This window comes from Vanessa tameamea, chromosome 7 (assembly GCF_037043105.1).
Source record: "Vanessa tameamea isolate UH-Manoa-2023 chromosome 7, ilVanTame1 primary haplotype, whole genome shotgun sequence".
Classification (NCBI taxonomy): domain Eukaryota; kingdom Metazoa; phylum Arthropoda; class Insecta; order Lepidoptera; family Nymphalidae; genus Vanessa; species Vanessa tameamea.
The window spans coordinates 7,582,206-7,601,525 of record NC_087315.1 but is presented as its reverse complement, the minus strand read 5'-3'; the positions used below and the strand labels follow the sequence as shown (position 1 = coordinate 7,601,525).

At 30.8% G+C, this 19,320-nt stretch overlaps 1 protein-coding gene across 4 annotated transcripts in view; it reads right to left on the bottom strand.

Annotated features, from left to right (window-relative positions):
• Window positions 1–17,179, bottom strand: part of LOC113401338 (probable E3 ubiquitin-protein ligase HERC4) — a 333,429-nt gene extending 316,250 nt beyond the window's left edge. Inside the window, exons 1-21 of one of the 4 annotated variants that reach the window (XM_064215326.1) lie at window positions 16,784–17,179; window positions 16,510–16,707; window positions 16,206–16,377; window positions 15,290–15,526; window positions 14,991–15,147; window positions 14,519–14,627; window positions 14,308–14,439; window positions 13,344–13,526; window positions 11,731–11,805; window positions 9,757–9,948; window positions 9,422–9,601; window positions 9,199–9,333; window positions 8,649–8,810; window positions 7,952–8,128; window positions 7,269–7,535; window positions 6,702–6,879; window positions 6,057–6,235; window positions 5,423–5,614; window positions 4,797–4,939; window positions 4,389–4,497; window positions 3,389–3,707 (exon numbers count right to left, since the gene is read on the bottom strand). In XM_064215326.1, the coding sequence (XP_064071396.1) occupies window positions 3,555–3,707; window positions 4,389–4,497; window positions 4,797–4,939; window positions 5,423–5,614; window positions 6,057–6,235; window positions 6,702–6,879; window positions 7,269–7,535; window positions 7,952–8,128; window positions 8,649–8,810; window positions 9,199–9,333; window positions 9,422–9,601; window positions 9,757–9,948; window positions 11,731–11,805; window positions 13,344–13,526; window positions 14,308–14,439; window positions 14,519–14,627; window positions 14,991–15,147; window positions 15,290–15,526; window positions 16,206–16,377; window positions 16,510–16,575 (3,198 nt within the window). In that variant the 5' untranslated portion in view covers window positions 16,576–16,707; window positions 16,784–17,179 and the 3' untranslated portion in view covers window positions 3,389–3,554. Of the gene's footprint in view, window positions 1–3,388; window positions 3,708–4,388; window positions 4,498–4,796; window positions 4,940–5,422; window positions 5,615–6,056; window positions 6,236–6,701; window positions 6,880–7,268; window positions 7,536–7,951; window positions 8,129–8,648; window positions 8,811–9,198; window positions 9,334–9,421; window positions 9,602–9,756; window positions 9,949–11,730; window positions 11,806–13,343; window positions 13,527–14,307; window positions 14,440–14,518; window positions 14,628–14,990; window positions 15,148–15,289; window positions 15,527–16,205; window positions 16,378–16,509; window positions 16,708–16,783 lie in introns of those variants that run through there. The other 3 variants (XM_026641194.2, XM_026641195.2, XM_064215327.1) reach the window with 3 other exon arrangements.
• Between the last annotated feature and the right edge of the window lie 2,141 nt (window positions 17,180–19,320).

Sequence of the window (19,320 nt, the reverse complement as noted above, 5' to 3'; positions counted from 1 at the left end):
TAGAAGCCGTAGGTTTAAAACCCTAAGAAATTTAGTTTTTTTTTAGTTTATGACGACTGTAAATACAATGCGACACGATAAACAACTTACCGAGATGGTTAAAATCTCCTTGCAACTTGTCAAAAGTTATATCACATAATACTTATTTACTTAACTAATTAACTTAAGTAATTTAAAAATCGATAAACGATAAGTTTCATTTTTATTCTGTATGAAACTAGAAGAGTACGTAAAATCTTCCCAGACTTTAGTAAATTAAATGCACATTTTGGGTTAAGAGTAAATTAAAAATGAAAACAATAATGACATACTATATAATCATAAATAATAATCAGTATTCGTCTTAAGCAATATTAACATTTAAAATAAAATCGAATTATTCCATTTTTCCTCGAAAAATTTCATATTAGACTTATGAAATAAAACAAATAATTATAAAAAATATTTTATTTTACATACACTCAGTACAAACCGGACTGTTACACCGTAATATGAGGTGCTTTAATAAATGCTTCCAAATTATAACAAAAAAGTAAGCTTTCTAATTAAGCCTTATACAGTCAGAACGCTTTGTACAATATATACAGTTAATAAAAAAATATTATACGTTAAAAATTTAGTATTGTCACCAAAGTAATACAATATAGTAAAATATCACAAGGGGGAAAGATTTACATATTTAATCTATAGCAAATTATATTAAAAATGCATACTGAGGTGCAGTAACATGACTTTGCTTATGAAGTTTCGTCTGCATAAAACTAAAATTGCTCACTTGCGTTGTGAACACTGTGTTAAAAAATATATCTGTAATTACTTTCAAGCTATCAACAAAAATTGACAAAAAGTTGTGCAATTATTTGATTTTTTAAAGAACAAAAAACTAGTTGTAAACTTATGAGCAATGAATTAATAGAAACGCAACTAATTTTTTTTTTAAGACTAAAAGTTCTAATGATTTTCAAGACATAAACAAAACAATTCACTTTAAATTGTTTATAAGGATCTCTTTTAAAACTACTGTAATTTCGAATTTTTGATTTTTTTTCGAGTCCTAAAACTCGTGGACGAAAATATTTTTCATAGCATATACTTACTGTTTTTAAAAAAGGATTATGTAAAGTCATAGGCACATAATAAAAATACAGATTAAAAAAAATATATTTTGTTTTACTTTTGATGTTACAAAACTTGGAATACCTGTTAATTTGCTATGTATTGAAAGTAATCATGGTTTATATTGTTTATCAATTTGTAAATGGAAAAATAAAAAATAGTCTTGTTCATAGATATTTTTTGTGGAATATATATTTCTTGTGAACTTTTCATTGAAATAAGAAGGAAGCTAGTTTCTCAGTTACACACAAATTAACAACATTAAAATATATATATCGTTATATATACTCACTTGCACTTCAGTACACATGTCAGAGTAATATATAAATTATCGCTAGAAGACTTGGAGAGTAACTAATATATAACTAAGAGGACATTTGGATTAATAAATAAGTTACCCCAAACAATTATTTAATATCTAACATGTTTCTTAACAACACATTAAATGCAAATGCTATTAATTAAAATAAAAAACAATTGTTCATGGTTTTACAATAATTATGAAAGTTAAATAATAAAAAAAAAAAGGTTTTAAGCGAAAAAAAACAAACGGCTATTTTTCTATAAACAAATGTTGCATTCCTTTGTTGAAGCAAGTGTATTTAAGATACTGATGTGATTTTGGAACCATAACATATTACCATCTTCCGTAATTCATAAAAAATATTCAACATTTAAGTATGTACATAATTTTGCCTTGAGTTATTCAATGCAATACTAAGGATACACTTATATCGATGTTACAATTATAAATCGCGATTATTTATTATACATACATTATGGTCAAAACATTAATTACATTTATTTGAAATGGAATAGATTATATTATAATTGTAATTAGGATGGAAAAATCTCTGAAAAACGACAAATATAATGTTTGATTATCAACTACACCAAGAATATATATTTTATATAACTATTATTCAGTTCTTTTACTACAAACCAGAAAATTCGCTTAACTTATCTTTATAGAAGTATATATCCTCTACCAGTTATTCAATATTAAAAAATATGATGGAATTAAAAAAAAACCAAATATTTCTTTAAACTACCATTTTAAACAACAACAATTTAATCACAATATTTAATTTACATTATTCTATTATGTATTCGTTTTATAAACACATTCAATGTTTTTATCACGGTAACACTTATATTTACTTTTAAAACATGCATTACTACGAATCGGGATCAGAATCAATATAATAAATATATAATTCCAGATTCAAGAACTATCACATTAAACCCTGTGATTTGGGATAATTTAGAACTAACCAAAACAAAAACTATAGAAATTTTATGTTTGTTTAACATTAGAAAAGAAATGTCATTTACATTAAACGACGAAACTATGTCCGTTCAATATAATTTTAAGTTATTTTTTGGCTTTAATTTTCATTTACATTTCATTATTATATCGCTGTTACGGATGTGAATGAGTAGTTCTTTATGGTGATTTTATTTGTTTTTGATATTTCGTTTCACAAAAATTTTCAGTATCTACGTTGAAGATATTTACTGAAACATGATGGTAGGTGCGAGTAGGACGAAGACAAAGGTTATTTAAAAAATATATTTAATACGATGTGCAATGTTATATCACCCTCATTAATTTATTGTCTCCAATATTCAATGTGTAACAATGAGATATCAGTTAACCGTTAAATACTTAGTAAAATATAAGCAGCAGAGCCTATGGGATAGAACACGTAAATCTTAACCGATATAGTCTTTATGTATGTAGTACTTTTGCCCGGGACTAAGGAATTAACAAGCTTGTACTGATTTAATGAGATACAAATTATTTTTATAATTTTATTTTTATTGTTCAAATGTTTTCAAAAGTATTCTCTCATTCTTATATTTATACCTCCTGTTCCAACTGTATTTATTGAATCACACGTCTTTGCAAGAAAATGCTTTCACGGAAAGATAAAGTGCAGTGCAATTCGACGCGCGATCAGTGTATATATTTTTGATTGCTTGATTAAATTTCGTTATTTTGTGACGATAACATTTTTACCTTCAAACTCTCGCATAAAAATATTATGCATATTACTGATGACAATACATTAATATTATCACCAATGTATTTATTGATGTAATTTTTAGCTAAATTATGCAAAAAAATTAAACAAATCGTTCACAATAAATAAAAATGATTTCAGAAACATTTATCATATTATCAAAACATTAGATCAGAAGAAAGTAACAATCGAAACAGTTATAGATTTAAAACATAATATGTTAAGGCTGTTGAATTATTAATCACAGTAATAAAAATATCAGTCTAGTTTCATGAGCACTCTCATAACAAATTGAGTTAGTCACGAAGTATAATTAAACAATATAGTCAAGTATCAAAAACAAGAATTTTACTACATGCGATGATGTGGAAGAAAACGTAATTAGTTTAAAATCATTCTAAATACCATTATTTACACAAGCGAGAAACCCTGTGTTTGTTGTATGGCTTGCACGAGATGATACTTCAATCTCTCTTTAGTCTTATAACGAGGAAGATCTAGAAGATTAAAACACGTGTGAGCTACGGGGAAGAATCTATCATCTGCTACTGGTTGTATTTTTATCTGAAAAAATAAAGTAAAAATACAATTCCTATTATTTTACGAAGTATTGGTTTTCATCAAACATCTTTTTATTTTTATTTAAACATTAATAAAAAAAATGCATTTCGTACGATATTGAATAAGTTATAAATTGAAAATCATTCTTAAAAAATATCACGTCACTAAAAAGATAAGAAAGTGTGGGACACTGTATATTACGTGTTTCTGATAATCGAAACGAAAAATAGGAAGTATATCAATCACGAATCAGAAACGTCATTAGTACCTTGTGGTAATTTAGCACCTACCTCTAATGAAAGAATTAGTTAATTTATAACATAAATATGTCAAATTTAAATTATTACAGTTTAAATATTTATTGAAATTTAATGTCTTTTTAATCATAAAATATTGTACATTACATATATCAAAAACGTTTATGGAACGGATTGTTGAAACTAGAGTTTAAGGAGTTTAGTCAGTTTAACTAGTTTAACAGTATCAGTACTAGTAACAGTACTGGTTTTGCAGCATTTTGATGTATTTCCATTAATGTCAGAAATGAAATTTAATTATTTTTAATTTCATTTATACTCCTACAATGTTTCTAATAAAAAAACAATCTATTTAAAGTAAAAAAGAACAATAAGTGATTAATTTTATGGTTTTATTAAATAGTGTTAAAAAGTAAACAGATCTCACCTTTATGTCCCTCATTCCTTGTATAGGAACGCGGTCGCTACCCGTAAGGAACAGTAGGAACTTTTTCTTATCTTCAATTGACAGTTCGTGAAATACTTCCCAGAACCATCTGTGACAAAACAGTCAGAAAAACTTTATAGTATAAGTATTAGTGAACAATAAACTTATATCATCAAACATTGAACAGAACAGAATAATTTAACTAAAATTAGGCTTAACATTTACTTTTTTATTACCATCATATATAAATTTTATTGAATAAAATATTAAAGAAGTTATTTTTCATTTGTATACGAGAATATGCAACATACAAGATGGCATTGCTGTAAACTCACTAGTGAATCGTGGCTCTGAGATTATAAAACTTAGAAGTAGACTTATTACAATATAATATCAAGCACACATTACCTGATCTGTTGATCGGTCGATGAATACCCGTTTTCGTATTCACAGTTGCTTTCAAATAACTCCCAGTTGTACTCTTCATTACCTATTACAACCGACATGAGCTCATGCGATCTAAATAATTTAATTATTCGACCTCCGCATACCTACAAATAATAATTAATTAATTATTTGTTATATATAATAACATTTACACACTAATATTTTGTAGTTCAACAAAAATCGAATAAGGTGGTGGAATCGTTCGATTTATAGGGATTTTTTTTTTAATATTTATGGGAAAGCAAGCTTCTAAGATCTGATTTCGGTTTCGGTGGATATTCTCTCTCTACGGATAACTTCGCAAAAGATACTATAGTGCAGATTCTTTCAATCTCGTACGATGGCATATCAATCCGCTGTATCGGAGACCAGGCACAACCCCAATGGCTTAATGTGCATACAGAGAACGAGAAAGTAAAATTGCAAACTTTTCTATTTGTTACCAAGCAATGCTTGACTGAAACAACCAGCAACTTTTGTTAGCCTACCTTTTCTATTGGTATTAATATTGGCACCGGTTAAAATGGCACAAGCAAACTTTTAATTAAATATAGATAAAATTAGATATAAAAGTATATTAAAATTACCTTTTGAAATCCTTGATTAAATGCTTTAAATTGTTTTTCTACTGATTTGTTGAGAAGAAAATCGACATACAGATCGACATATTCTGACTTGTTTTCATGTGTCACGGGCAAATTTTCACCATTCTCCTTCAAAGGATGCACTTGAATTTGGTCGAACACCTCTGTATTGACGGCGAAACATAAACTGAATACCTGCGAATTTATATATTTTTATATAATATACAATGTATGGCATTCAGTTATTTAACTTCAATTCAAAATTGATCAAATTTTACAGTAAAAATAACTCAAAATTTAACATAAAATAATGAAGAATATATTGATATGACATACGTACAATTGTATATATATTAAAATAAATGGATGCATATTATAAACAACTAATAAGATAGATAAATAGATAGTAATATAAAGACGTCTAATATTTGCTATAATTTTAAGAATCATGGACATCATTTATCTTTTGGTAGCGAGGCAGGCACATTAAGTTGGGTTGGATTTGTACTGTAGGTAAAACATTTGCCCAACAATCAAGAGTGTTCTTCAATATAAGATTATATAAGCGTTATATAAATTTCAATTACGAATTCGTAAGGCAGTTGCTTTGTTACAATGTATTATAATAAAAACTCACTTCCTCGACATCGTCCTCTGCATAGTCCAGCAAGTGCTTCAGACTGTGGGCTAACGTGGGATACAAGTCAGACAGGTCGTCCAGCATCACAGACTCGCCCAGTATCTTCTTATACAGCACAAGGGGGAACGGCACGTAGATAATGATCGAGTTGTATATAGCAAGCCCGTATATAGCACCTACACGTCATAACTTGTTTTTAGTATACTAAATACTTTACTATTTATTTTAAGGTTTGTTTACGGTCACACTCCTCAAGCGATATAATTTTTTGTTGCTTCAATAATTTGATTAACTGGTGATGGTAGTTTGATTTAGTCAATACCATCTCATCAGTAATATATCATTCTGAACGGTGATCGCAGATTCAAAGTCAAGCAAGCACAACTACGATGTAATGTACTTAATTTGTGTTTGAAAGAATTTATGAAGAGAAAAAACATAATAAAGAAATCTTGATTCATTGGCTAAAATTATGCTACATGTGTATTCTCTACCCCGCAATGTAGCAGCATAGTATAATAACATACCAACTAATAACCTTATTACACTTTATTATTTGTGGAGCTTTTGCTCAGGAATGAGACACGAGAACTACACTTGAATTGAGGTTAGAATTGTCATATTAAAAAAAAAGTAAATTACCTATCAAATAGTACATAACTTCTTCTTCGAAAGGGTTATTTGAAAACCAAATCATATTCGTCTCTTCTGATTGTTTGAACATGCCATAGACAGGATCGAAAATTTCCTTCAGGAGTAACATGAAAAACTCTTTCTTAACTCCACCAGCATCCTCTGCTTCTTCACCTACAAATTCAACCTGCAATAAATAAGTTTACATAGAATACAAATCATATTTGATAATTTTTGCTCGCAACGGGTACAGAGTTCACATCACTTAGTCCAGATATTAAACTTATTTAAAAAGTTAGTTATCCCAAAAAGGTCCTAATACCAATTTCAATTGTTTAATCCATTTTTGAGTAATCCAAACAAATTACATAAACAGCAATATGAAATATTATACGATATAACAACACATACATAAATATTTATATACTTTTGTTTTTACTTCAACTGAGACTGAACAATTAAAAGATTTAGTAATTAATAGCACGCATAATTCTCAGCACAACAATGAAGTATATGTGTCTCATAGCTATGGGTTGATCTTTCATATATATATATTTTTAACTAAATACGACTTACTCTGAGCGGCTTTTTCAATTGCGACGTGTCATGATTACTAATCTGCAGCATCGTGTCCCTCACTATGTGGTTCCTCGACACGGTTAGTATGAGGAACTGGTCTCTGTGATATTCGTACGAGGGGTCTATGATGAGCCGTGTGAATATTTCTGTGGCGGCTCGGTTGACAGCCATTTGCATTTGAAGCTGTTGATCTATCTTCAATAGGAGCGACTTACATTGAACGTCGAATAAAAACGCGTAGTTACATAGATGAGGGTGAGTTAACTGTGAATTAAACGGAAATATAACTTTTGAAAATTTAGAACTTTTTTTTAAAAATATTTTATGCAATACATTCAGCCTCATTTCATTCTCCTTAACATCAATATTTTATATTGCTGTACTCCTGTTTTAATTTTTAGTGAGCCAATATTATCAATAAATCATACTAAGACTAAATACAAAGATAAGAAACCGTAAAATGAAATGACAGTGAGGAAATTGTTTACACTACTCCTCCTCCAGCTTCTCCAGTCCAAAGGCTGAGAATACATTTTAATAATAAAAATGTATTACTAGACTAAAACTTCACTATAAGTCTGCTGTAATGCTTTTAACAATCAATGCGAATTTATAAAGATTCCATTATGATTATAAAAGACAGCAATTGCATTACCTAAAATATACAGTTGATTACTTACATCTTGATCTGAGAGCCAATTTATATAATCCGAAGCAATATCGACATGGCTTGAAAGATCTTCTATGTAGAAACATTCTGCAGGTATTTTAGGTTTCTTCGGATTTGTAAAGTTAATTTTATTAAGCGTTGTCAATGTGTTCAAAATTTGGACTATACTTCGAGTGAAGGTTATTTTCTGGAATTAAAATAACTTTATTAAGTACAGTGTATTCTTGTTATTACAAATCTTACACTTCTATACAGATGCTTGAGTAAGAGATTGCCAGAAGAACAAATCGGATTGTATAGTCTGCATAGTACTTTTTTAATTTTACTTAATAACTAGCTAATGCCCGGCAGAAACAAGTCTACGAGGACATTTAATAAAACCTGGTTTCGTGTAGATTCAAGGTGATATTGCAAGGGCGGGTCTTTTGTTTTATCACACTGATTGGTCGCGAATGTAGGAATACATATTTTTACCCCGCTGTCCTAATCGGCTGTACATAGTTAACATACGTGCTGCTCTTGCTCTACGTGCAGAATACTGTGTTACTGATTATGTTACAGTACTTGAAGTCTTATTTCATACTTGAAAATGTTACTAACACACGTGCCATACGTATGAATGCGTGCGCGTGACTATGACTTTGAATAATAAGTATTTGATTAATATTTTAGGCATAATACGAATATTTGATGAAAAAAAGTTTTACTTTATTTGCTCGTACGCCGGGTTGCATCATCTCGTACACGAACACACTTTTGAATATATCGACGAGCATTTCGAAGTACTCTGGGGTCTGTGCCTCCCACCACAGCTGCACGATGCGTTGCGGCGGACTCGACAGCTTGTTATAGGCCTCCGCGAACGGACCCTGCGGGCACACCGGCGCTTGTCAGATCATATGCGGTGCTTATTTTAATACACACATATTTCATTCCTAACTTTATTTAAGTACATGTTCAATTGAACGGAATAACCTTCGGAATGGCGTACTATATTCTGAATGATGGTCGGTAGCGAACAAAAGAATATTCCGTTTAATTCCAACACATACACATGTAGCTTCGACTCTAAACTTTAATCAAACACAAGTTCTTTAAACCTGATTGGAAAAACTAAGATATAATCTCTTAATTACATTAGTACAGCTTAAAAATACTTACAAGTTAACGTTTTACCGTTTCATACAATAATCAATATCAAAATTTAGTCGCCTTATTATAAATAAGGTTAAACCTAGTGAGTGACAGCATAATCACCTGCAATTCCGGATGGCGACGCGGGTTCCTCATTTCATGATAAAGCGGTAAAATTAAGAAAACCCTTAATGCTTCAGCGTCAGGCGGAGAGACCTTCACTTTTTTTATGATATATTCGGTCAAGTAACTAAATATCTGTATAAGAAACATGCAAGTTATCATTATATTATATTATTATTAATTTATTCAAGAAGTTATTTAGTTTTGTATTGTTTAGACTTACAAGTTCCTGTATTGTTTTGTTTTCAAATCGACTAATTAAAGTAAAAGCTTCTTCTGCTTTCTTTAAATTGACCCCCGGGACCTTCGTATTGCAACCAAAATGGGCATTATCATCCGCCAAAAATGAAGCATTCATACAAGCCAGCGATCCGAACACCGTCTCCAAATAAGCCATTAAATCCTAAAAATAAAATTATTATATGAATGCTTCAAATTATTGACAAGACAAATTAAAATTTTCACATTTTCACAAAAGTAAACAGTTTCTTAGAAAATAATTAACAATTTGGGCATGATATGTTTAAATATTTTTTTCTAGTATGTAATAATTCGAACCTGACTCACGACGTCGTTATCTTTAACAATGTTACAAGCTGTAAGTTTAGCAAAGTTAAGTGTCAGTATCTGCTTCGTAGGGTCGGGGATCCTAAAATCAACCGTTTCATTTCTGTCGCTGCTTACAGTCAAGAAGCTGTGATCTCCTCCCGCGAATACTTTTACGGGGCCGTTAAATCCATTCTTTGTAAACTGAAAACAAAACAACTGTATAGAATGGATTGATTAAGGGAAAAGTTTTAAATTATTATAATAAATAGAACATACAATGCTGTCGAAAAAATAATAAAAGAAATATATCGTTTTGAAGCGAAGGTTTTGCTTCATTCGTAATTATTCACTGCATACCTAGTAGTTTGTTTTTCAAGTCCAGCAAATTAATTAAATAATAGAAACAATATATAATTTAATATTCAAAGCCATTTCTTATTTCTTAAATTGACGACTACCGAACACATTTATTAGCAAACACTGCTTGTTTATTGGTACTTTATACAAAACAAATTTTGAAATATTTTTTACAAACGTCACATGCTACAAATAATTTTTCATCAAAGTTTATTTATTATAATATAACTAGAAAGTGTGATTTTCTATTCCTTTCAAGTATATCCCTAAGGAGTTGCTTTTTGCACGTGTAATCCTTCGCACAGTCCATCCATCCTCTTTTGATCTTATCTGGATTTATACCTCACAATCTTCTTGCAATATAACATTCATCCCTTCACAATACATTTCCAAATCGTTATCGTTCACTAATCTGGTTACAATCTGTTAATCTGGGGCGACGTTCAAACTTCCTCTTAGCAACTCGTCTAAGCCTCGTCACTCCACACACTTATCGTAACATTCATCTTATTTGAATGTTTTTGCTTTTCATCCATCACCGTCGTGGCGAAACACTCCGCTCACCGACATGAACAGTCACATTTCAAACGAACCTTGAATAATGCAAGTAATCGTGTGACCTTTTTATTTACCCTAAGTTAGTTTATTTACTTCGAATTCTAGATTTTTCCAGTCAGAATAGAATAAAATATTTTTCCAATTTCAACTTTGAACTTTTCAAACTGCTCTGCGGGAGTATGGACTATATTAATGTCCAACTGACTCATCTCAGCTGCCATCAGAGAATGGCGTAGAATTTATAACATAGGTAGTTAAAGTTGTGAAATAAGATTGACGGTGTCTAACACCGCATAGCTGGCTTTCGGCACGTCATAACACTGTATCGATGTTATGCAGGTGAGTCCTCTTGTGTATCTTCGCCCTAGCCTTAAAGTAGAACTTGTCTTATAAATACTTTATACTCAATAATTGGTTGATCAATTATAAAATATATATATACAACGACATCATTAAATTTTTGCAAGACATTATAATCAAAATAAATTTTGTTGATGGGATTTTGTTACCCAGTCATTAACAAGTTAACTTTACTTACTTTAAAATATCGTGTTTTGTTTCAATCAATTACCAAATAATTAAATACAGTTTTAAATGATTAATACCATAACAATCTGAAAGATCATTACAAGATAATTAATTCACAAATAAGAACTTTTCAACTTTCAAATTACTAATTAGAAATTTAAATAATCTAAAAAATAGCGGTACGTTGACCGAGTTCTGAGGTCAACTTAGTTCATTTACTTTCAAAAGGTCGAAAGAACATTGGTAATTTAACAGTTATTTACTGTACACTTACTAGTCATCAACAAATAGATACGCAATAGCCCCGATGGATCCCTAGCCTATCTCTACCAACGATTTATATACGCTCATCTGTTTTCCTCTTTCATTCATCAATCTCGTCATCTCAGTTCCTTTTTCCCTTACTATCATGCTATGTGACATGAGTAACGTATTATTATGTATAATTACAAATATATAATTGAATAAACAAAATATATAAAGTGGATTCATATATCAAATGCAATAAATAAAAGATGTCTAATAAGGGGATAACTCAACATTAGGTTTGGATGGGCCGGCACCATGATGTTTACGGAATGGCGTGGAACTCTCCACCTTGGATTTCTTCCTTGGCTAAGAAAATAATCCACTATTAATAAGCCTTTTTTAACTGGTTTACTAAATGCTTAAATTAAAAATATTTTAAAAAATAGATGCAAAGCAGCATCTAGAAAACAAAAGAATAACAAAAAAAATATATAAAAATTCACGAGCAATTTAGAACTTTGAATTGATTAAAACAAATTCTAAATGAGAAGTTGAAAGGAATGCTTGTTCACGCAGGCACTATTTTTGACATAGTAATAGTTGAAATAGTACGTAAAATACATAGATTTAGTTCGACACAAATAGCTGCTGTACTTATATAAGTGATCAAGCCAATTTAACTATGTGTGCCGTGTATAATGTATGCTTAATGTTTTTAATTTAATTTAACCTTGCCCATAAAATAATCGTAGTTGTCTATAGCGGATTCAAAAACATTTAAATATATGTAATAATATGTAGATTGAACATAAATGACGTTTAAGTTATCATTTCTTTTTAAAAATTGATAAAGAAAAATATCATATGAATATACAAAAAATATTATCAAGCTTAAATCGTTAGTATGATATGATCATATACATATATGGTTTATGTTTCTACAAATTTAATATTCTATAGAAATGGTTTAAATTAAAACAAAATAAATTAAAAGGTACAAGAATTATAAACATATAATAAATTATATAAAATATAATAAAAATGCGTTTTTGCCATTTCATTAATTTGTAAAAAAAATTGTCAGTTAACTTAAAAATTTCAATATATAAAAATACTTTTAAAGCGTTACTACTGTATTAAATTATACAAAATAAACAGTGTTATAAAATATGTAAAATTTTCGCCGATTTTACAAGGTCGGACTCGACAGTGGTGAGCGCGTATTTCAATACACATTTATCGTGCTGGCTTGGACGACAGCGGTTATTGAAAGTGCATTCAACATTTATTGTCGAAGCGATTTCGAACTTCGTTTTGGTCTCAATTATTCACTACAGTAAGTCAATTGTTTGTCACGTGATAAATCGAATACTATGTAAACTTTTATACACTCGGGCATTTTCTACAAACGAAATCCACAATTGCCTCACTGCTCCAGCCGCCCCGACGACTCATCTCGACGACTGTACCGTAGTCTGTATGACCGTAGACTTATAGGTATAATTTTATACATATGTATAATATATGACCATCCATTGATTAGTAATTTGCAATTTCATGACATATTTGTTATCAACTATTACATTATATATTATATCAGATTACACATGAGGATACACTCTCAACGTCCCCACTATTACAATCCGATGGATGCAATGAAACAGGACCGGAGAAAGATCGAACGCAGGTCGAACGGCTTTATGTGCTTTCCGAGGATACGGGCGGGAGTAAATTTACTTGAGCTTACTTTCTGCTGACCCAACCAAGGACCTAGGACCCCGGGATGTGCCGCCGAATAACCGAGCCGATAGGACGAGCCAGTTAACCTGGCTGAAGCGTCGAGCTGCACACCCTCGTCACACAGCACACCGCCGCGGCTCCGCGGAGTAAGCACGCGCAATTACCGGCTCGTCGTCGTGCGGCGCGAAGGGCACGGGCGTGGGCACGAGCGCCACGGCCGCGTGCGGGCAGCCCAGCTGGCCGCGCGCGCCGTGGCCGCACGCCAGCACGCGCTCGCCCACGCGGCACAGCACGTGGCGCCGCCCGCACGCCACCTGCGTCACCGTGCTGCCCATCAGCTCCATCACCTGCAAGCGGACCGACTGTAGTACCGCACATTGCATTCCAACAATCGAACGTCCCACGCTCCAACTCCTCGCATTGTGGTGTTTGATCTGATGTTGAGTGGTCACCGCCGCCCATAGACCGCCGTATTTGCGCCGTGAGAAATATTAACCACTCCTTACATCGCCAATGCGTCACCGACCTTGAGATCTAAGATGTTATGACCCTTGTGTCTATAGTTGTAACTATAGGCTCACTCACCCTTCAAATCAATTCAAATCAAAATATACTTTATAATATTTAACATCCGATAGGAGGCCGGCCATCAGTTTGTTAAATCCTTCTTGATGCTTTGCTAGAAATGGCTGAGTAATGTTAGTAAACGCCAAAGTATTATAAGTATTAAACGGGTTAAACGAAAGATGAATATTTTGTTATAACATTCAAATGAACGTTTAGTATCCAAAGGCACGATTAACAATTTTTTATTGATAATTACATTTGTCAAGAATAGAATGATTTTGTTTTGTTAGTAGTGTAAACTTGCTGCAGTTCCAATGACAGCAGAAAAAATAAATATTTCATAGAAATATTCAATATGATTTACATTTTATATTACATACCACAAACAGTTGTTAAGTATTATCTTTATTTTAACTTCCACTCTTTTGATAAGAAATTTACAATTTAAAGATGCAATTTTATCTCTTATCTCGCCTTTGTGCCTGAATAGATCTATTTTTTTTTTTGTTTCTTACAACTTACAATGATTTAACTTATGGCAAATTAAATGGTAATAAGTACCTTTTTCGGAACTAGTTCATCTTTCGTAGTTCCATGGCCAGTCTGTCCATATTCTCCAGTTCCACATGAAAACACGCCTCCATCGAGAGTAAGAAATGTAGTAAATTCTTCACCACATGATATGTGACATACCTATAAAATTGTTAATATTTATAGATAAATTTTACCAATTCAAATATAACTCTATCCCATTACAAAATTTAGAACATACCTTTACATTTCTTAAAGTTTTTAAATGTGTTGGATAACATCTGTTTTCTCTATCCTGCAACCCTAACTGCCCATACATGTTCTTGCCCCAACCAAATACTGCACCCGACCTAAAGATTAAAAAAAAACATAATAAAAGTGTCATGATATTCTTTATTCTTTTTCATTATTAATCTTTTTTAACACATTTATTAAATGCAGCAATCAGATCTTGTGCTGATATTAATGTAATACTAAATTACAATATAAAATAAATACAATAGTAATGTGCTTAATAAACATACTAAAATATAATAAAACTGGCTATGTCTTTGCTAGGTGGTATAAGGGCTTACATAAAATATATATTTTTTACATTATAGTATTTTTACAAACATTATAGTTTTTTATGCATAGAAACTTAAGATCAGTTGGTCCTAGCATATGAGACAAACCAAACATACATTTTTATTTACATAGATGTTCACACTTACTTTGATAAGGCGAAAGTGTGGTTCCCACCACAAGCAATCATCGCTATAGGTATGCCAACTAGGGAACTAATTTGTTGTGGTGTGGTTTCCTTGTTTGATTTGGTACCTAAACCACACTGACCATATGTATTTGCACCCCAGGCATAAAGTTCACCATCTAAAATACAATATTACTCTAATTGTTTATTGTATTATAAAAAACACTATTCCATATTAAATTCACTTTTAATATTTATTTATTAGTATCTTGAAATTGTACATATATATTTTTTGTTTTATTTTACTAAACATATACTTACTATTAGTCAAAGCAATTGAATGATAAAATCCACAAGCGATTTGGATAACATTTTTTGTTGCTAGGAACTTAATTATTTTAGGTTGATCTTGAGTATAAACCCCGAGATTGCTACCGAGCTGCCCAAAATTATCCGAGCCCCAACTAAAGACTTGACCCCACTCGTCCAATGCCATTGAATGTTGTGATCCACAGGCTATGGCTGATATTGTACTTGATTTTAAAATTATTTCGATGTCTGAAATAATATTATTTTGTTATTTTTTGCAAATTAGTTTATTGACAAAAGTGCTAATTGATGGTAAGTACTGTTAGAAATTTAAACCATTTCTTACATTACAATTTGCCACCAACCTTGGGTGCTTGGTTGATAGTCTCTTGTGCATTTACATATAATAGCTCACGGACCCTTCAAACCGGAACATAACAATACCAAGTATTGTTGGTTGGTAGTAGAATATCTAATGAGCACCCACTCATCAGATCAAATAAATTTAAATCGACACAAAAAGTCTATTAACATAGTATTAACTTGCATACCAAAGAGGCTAGAGTTTTTAATTTATTTTTAACAAAATCATCACAACAGTATACAAATAATATAAATTTTAATTCATACTATATTTATATGATAAATGGTATTGAATGTGTCAATTAGTAATTTTTTTTTATTTCTATATTTTATATAATATATGTTAATTAAGCAATTATTATTGATTTTGTCTACTTAATTAAACACAAGAAATATTATATAATAATATTGCCATAGTAGGTATTATATATATAATACCTACTATGGCAATTGTTGTGCAATTGTGTGAAATTAACAATCTTAAATTTGGTTTTGACTCTATCAGTAGACACATTTTAATTTTATCAACTTTACTAAGTGTATAATATACTCTAAGTAAACATACCTGGAGGTTTGTCTTTGTTGTTTTCAATTTGCTTACCAAGTTGTCCTAGCTCATTACAGCCACGAGAATATAGATGCCCAAGTTTTGTCAAGTAAAGAGTATGGAAGTCACCAGCCGCTACACATTTTATATGTTTACTTTCTTTCCATTTAGAAAGTGTGGGCCTAATGACCTGTTTGTTATTTTTTAATATTATTTATAGGAAAAGTAAAAAAATAATTTCAACATAAAACTTAAAGTAGCACAATCAATCTGATTTATTTTTTGTTTATTTATTTCTAAAATACTTTGTATAAAGTCTTACCATGCCCATGCTATCTGAATTCTCAATGTACAGTTCATGGTGAGTTGCATTTCCCCAACAAAACATTTCGTTTTTCTTTCAGGTTGCTATTTATTTAAAAAATAAGCAGTTGGTGTGTTTACTTGTAGAGTAAATTATGGTTTTTTTGATATCCATGTAAATACTAAGTTGAACAAGTTACAACAATGTACCACTTTACTACAAAATAAAAAATATATATTATTCAATTCGTCATTAGTATAATGTTCTGGTTGTAAAATAGCTCGCATGTTACCTGTATGTATACTTTCTTGTTTCCCCGGGTCAACGATTTTCAATACAATAGCGTACTAAGCATTAAGCAATTGACATGATTTTAGTGGCATATTATAAATGATAATCTAGAGATTTTGTACACGCATGTATATTCAGAAATTATTAGGTTTCGATGATTTATTAATTTTGTTAATAGGTACTATTTTTATTTAAAACTTTAGTTTCACCTGGTAAAATTTCTAGGAAACGCGAATAACACACCCTTGAGCAGGCTTCATAAACTATAAATTTACTACGACATTATTTCTAAATAAAATAAATTTTAAATGATTTGGTAAATCCAGAACCTCCAGAACAATCTTCGTTTTTACTTTTAAGCCACAGTATATATAAGTATTTAGAGAGTACTGTTTCAACTTGTCAACTGTCATTTTTATAGTTGCCATTTGTATTTGCTATGTAATAATTATTTAATCGTAGAAGATTATCTAATGTTTTCCGACAAAGTAATTTAAAGAAAAATATTACTATTATTTAAAAAAAAAAAAAATAACATTGGACAATTGAATGACAAAATTGCACACCTCCATTACTATATTTAATATTTTAGAAAGGCAGAAGGGCAAATGAATAAGCTATTGACAAGCTGTCACCTTCGCTTATAGAGAATAGCACTCAACGAAACTATAACCCATAAATTTATTGCTAGATATAGAATATTTTATCCCATGTCTCTGTAATTATACTGGTTCACCTTTCGAACTTCAACAATATAGAGAATTGACGGTTAACGGTACTAATTGATACATATATCCCATCAAAAACATAAATGTAAAAATGAGAGCCAAGTCCAATATTATGATATATCCCTTGATTGTTTACTTCAACGACAAAAGATTTGAGATCTATATGGGCGCCAAGTTCAATGGTTCTTCCTGAAATTTATTTATAACTACTCATCGACTATACTTATAAATACTAAAACGGAAATATTTGAATTAAAAAAAATTAAGGGTGGTATTCAGCTCGTTATATATTCACGTGAATACCTTAAAATCCACATTAAGACCGGCTGTCATAAGTTTTGATTGCTGGTTCTTACGTCATTATTTTTACAGTTATTACAGAAACTAAGTGTATAAGTGTTCCTAATAGACCCAATAAAATGAAAAATTATAATAAAATGATAAAAATTTACCAGTTTCAGTTTTCAGTTTTTTCCTTTGTATTGGTCTAATTATCTACCTGCATGCCAAATTTGAACTTTCTAGGTCACCTGGAAGTAGGTTATAGTTTTGATCTATAGGTCAGTCAGTGATAAAAATGACGATTTTTAGACGTTAATATCTAAATAACGGTTTGAGTAAATTTGGAACACATATGTATCTCGCGAGTGTCAATATATGAGCCAATTTTGACACGTTTATGTCAAATAGTTTTTGAGTTATGATGAGGTCAAAATTGGCTCCAAATGGTTCGTGTAATATTACACACGGTGCTGCTCGCCAGTTCTGTTACTTGAACTTGGCTGACACACTACCGCGTGTCTAGATGTATGTATTAATTATTATTAACTATTTCTTATGTTATCATAGAATAAAAATAGGTAAATGGACAAAGTTAATAGTCAAAAAGAGGAAGCCTAAGACCTAAACATTTAATAAACTCATTATAATTAAACGAAACTGATTTTGAATAGTTTTTCCTTGTCAATTAACAGAGAATAATCATATACAGTATAATCGATATCTACGTCTTTAAATTAAAATATTCTATATATTTTTAATAATATCAATATATACAACGTGTGGAGTCAACCACACTCAACACTATAGTGATTGCGGTGTCATTATATTTGGTAAAATATTTTTAATATTAATAAAATTTATATTGTAAGGTGTCTCTAATGTCTTCCTAATAAATTCAATAATAATAAATTAAGGTGTTTTATTTATTAATAATAATAAATGAAGGTATTTAAAAGAGCATAGTCTAAAATTTACCATTCATATTTTTATACTTCTATCGGTTTAAAAAGAGAAATATATTATTTTGCAACAAGGCCATCTAGTAGTGATTAGTCGCAATATCCTAAAAAGCTCCATTTTAAGCTTTTAAATGACCATCGGCTCTACGAGAAAACTATGATCTATGGTCGGGACGGGACATTGAACGGCCATATTTGTTATTGTGCTCCATAGGAATTTATTTAGATCACTGGAATTCTGACTAGGAAGTGATAATATTTTCTAAGTTTGTGATGTATTTAATTTCTGAGCATACTGATAGTACGAAATTTGTCCAGTCGCATAAAATCTTTGGTGTATAGGGGAGCATGCATATTTAGCATTGTGGATACCCCCTAGAAGTAATTCGCTGAATTTCTACAGCGAATCTGTTCTTCTAATTTTGTATTAAACAGCAGTAAAGTGGCGGGGGCTTCAAATAATAATGGGAAAGGGGGACGATCAGCTGCCCCAGTCGACGTGGGATCTCCTTTACTCGACTGGGAGGAAGGAGATCATTTCAGTTTTGAAGATTCAGAACGTTTTGAAG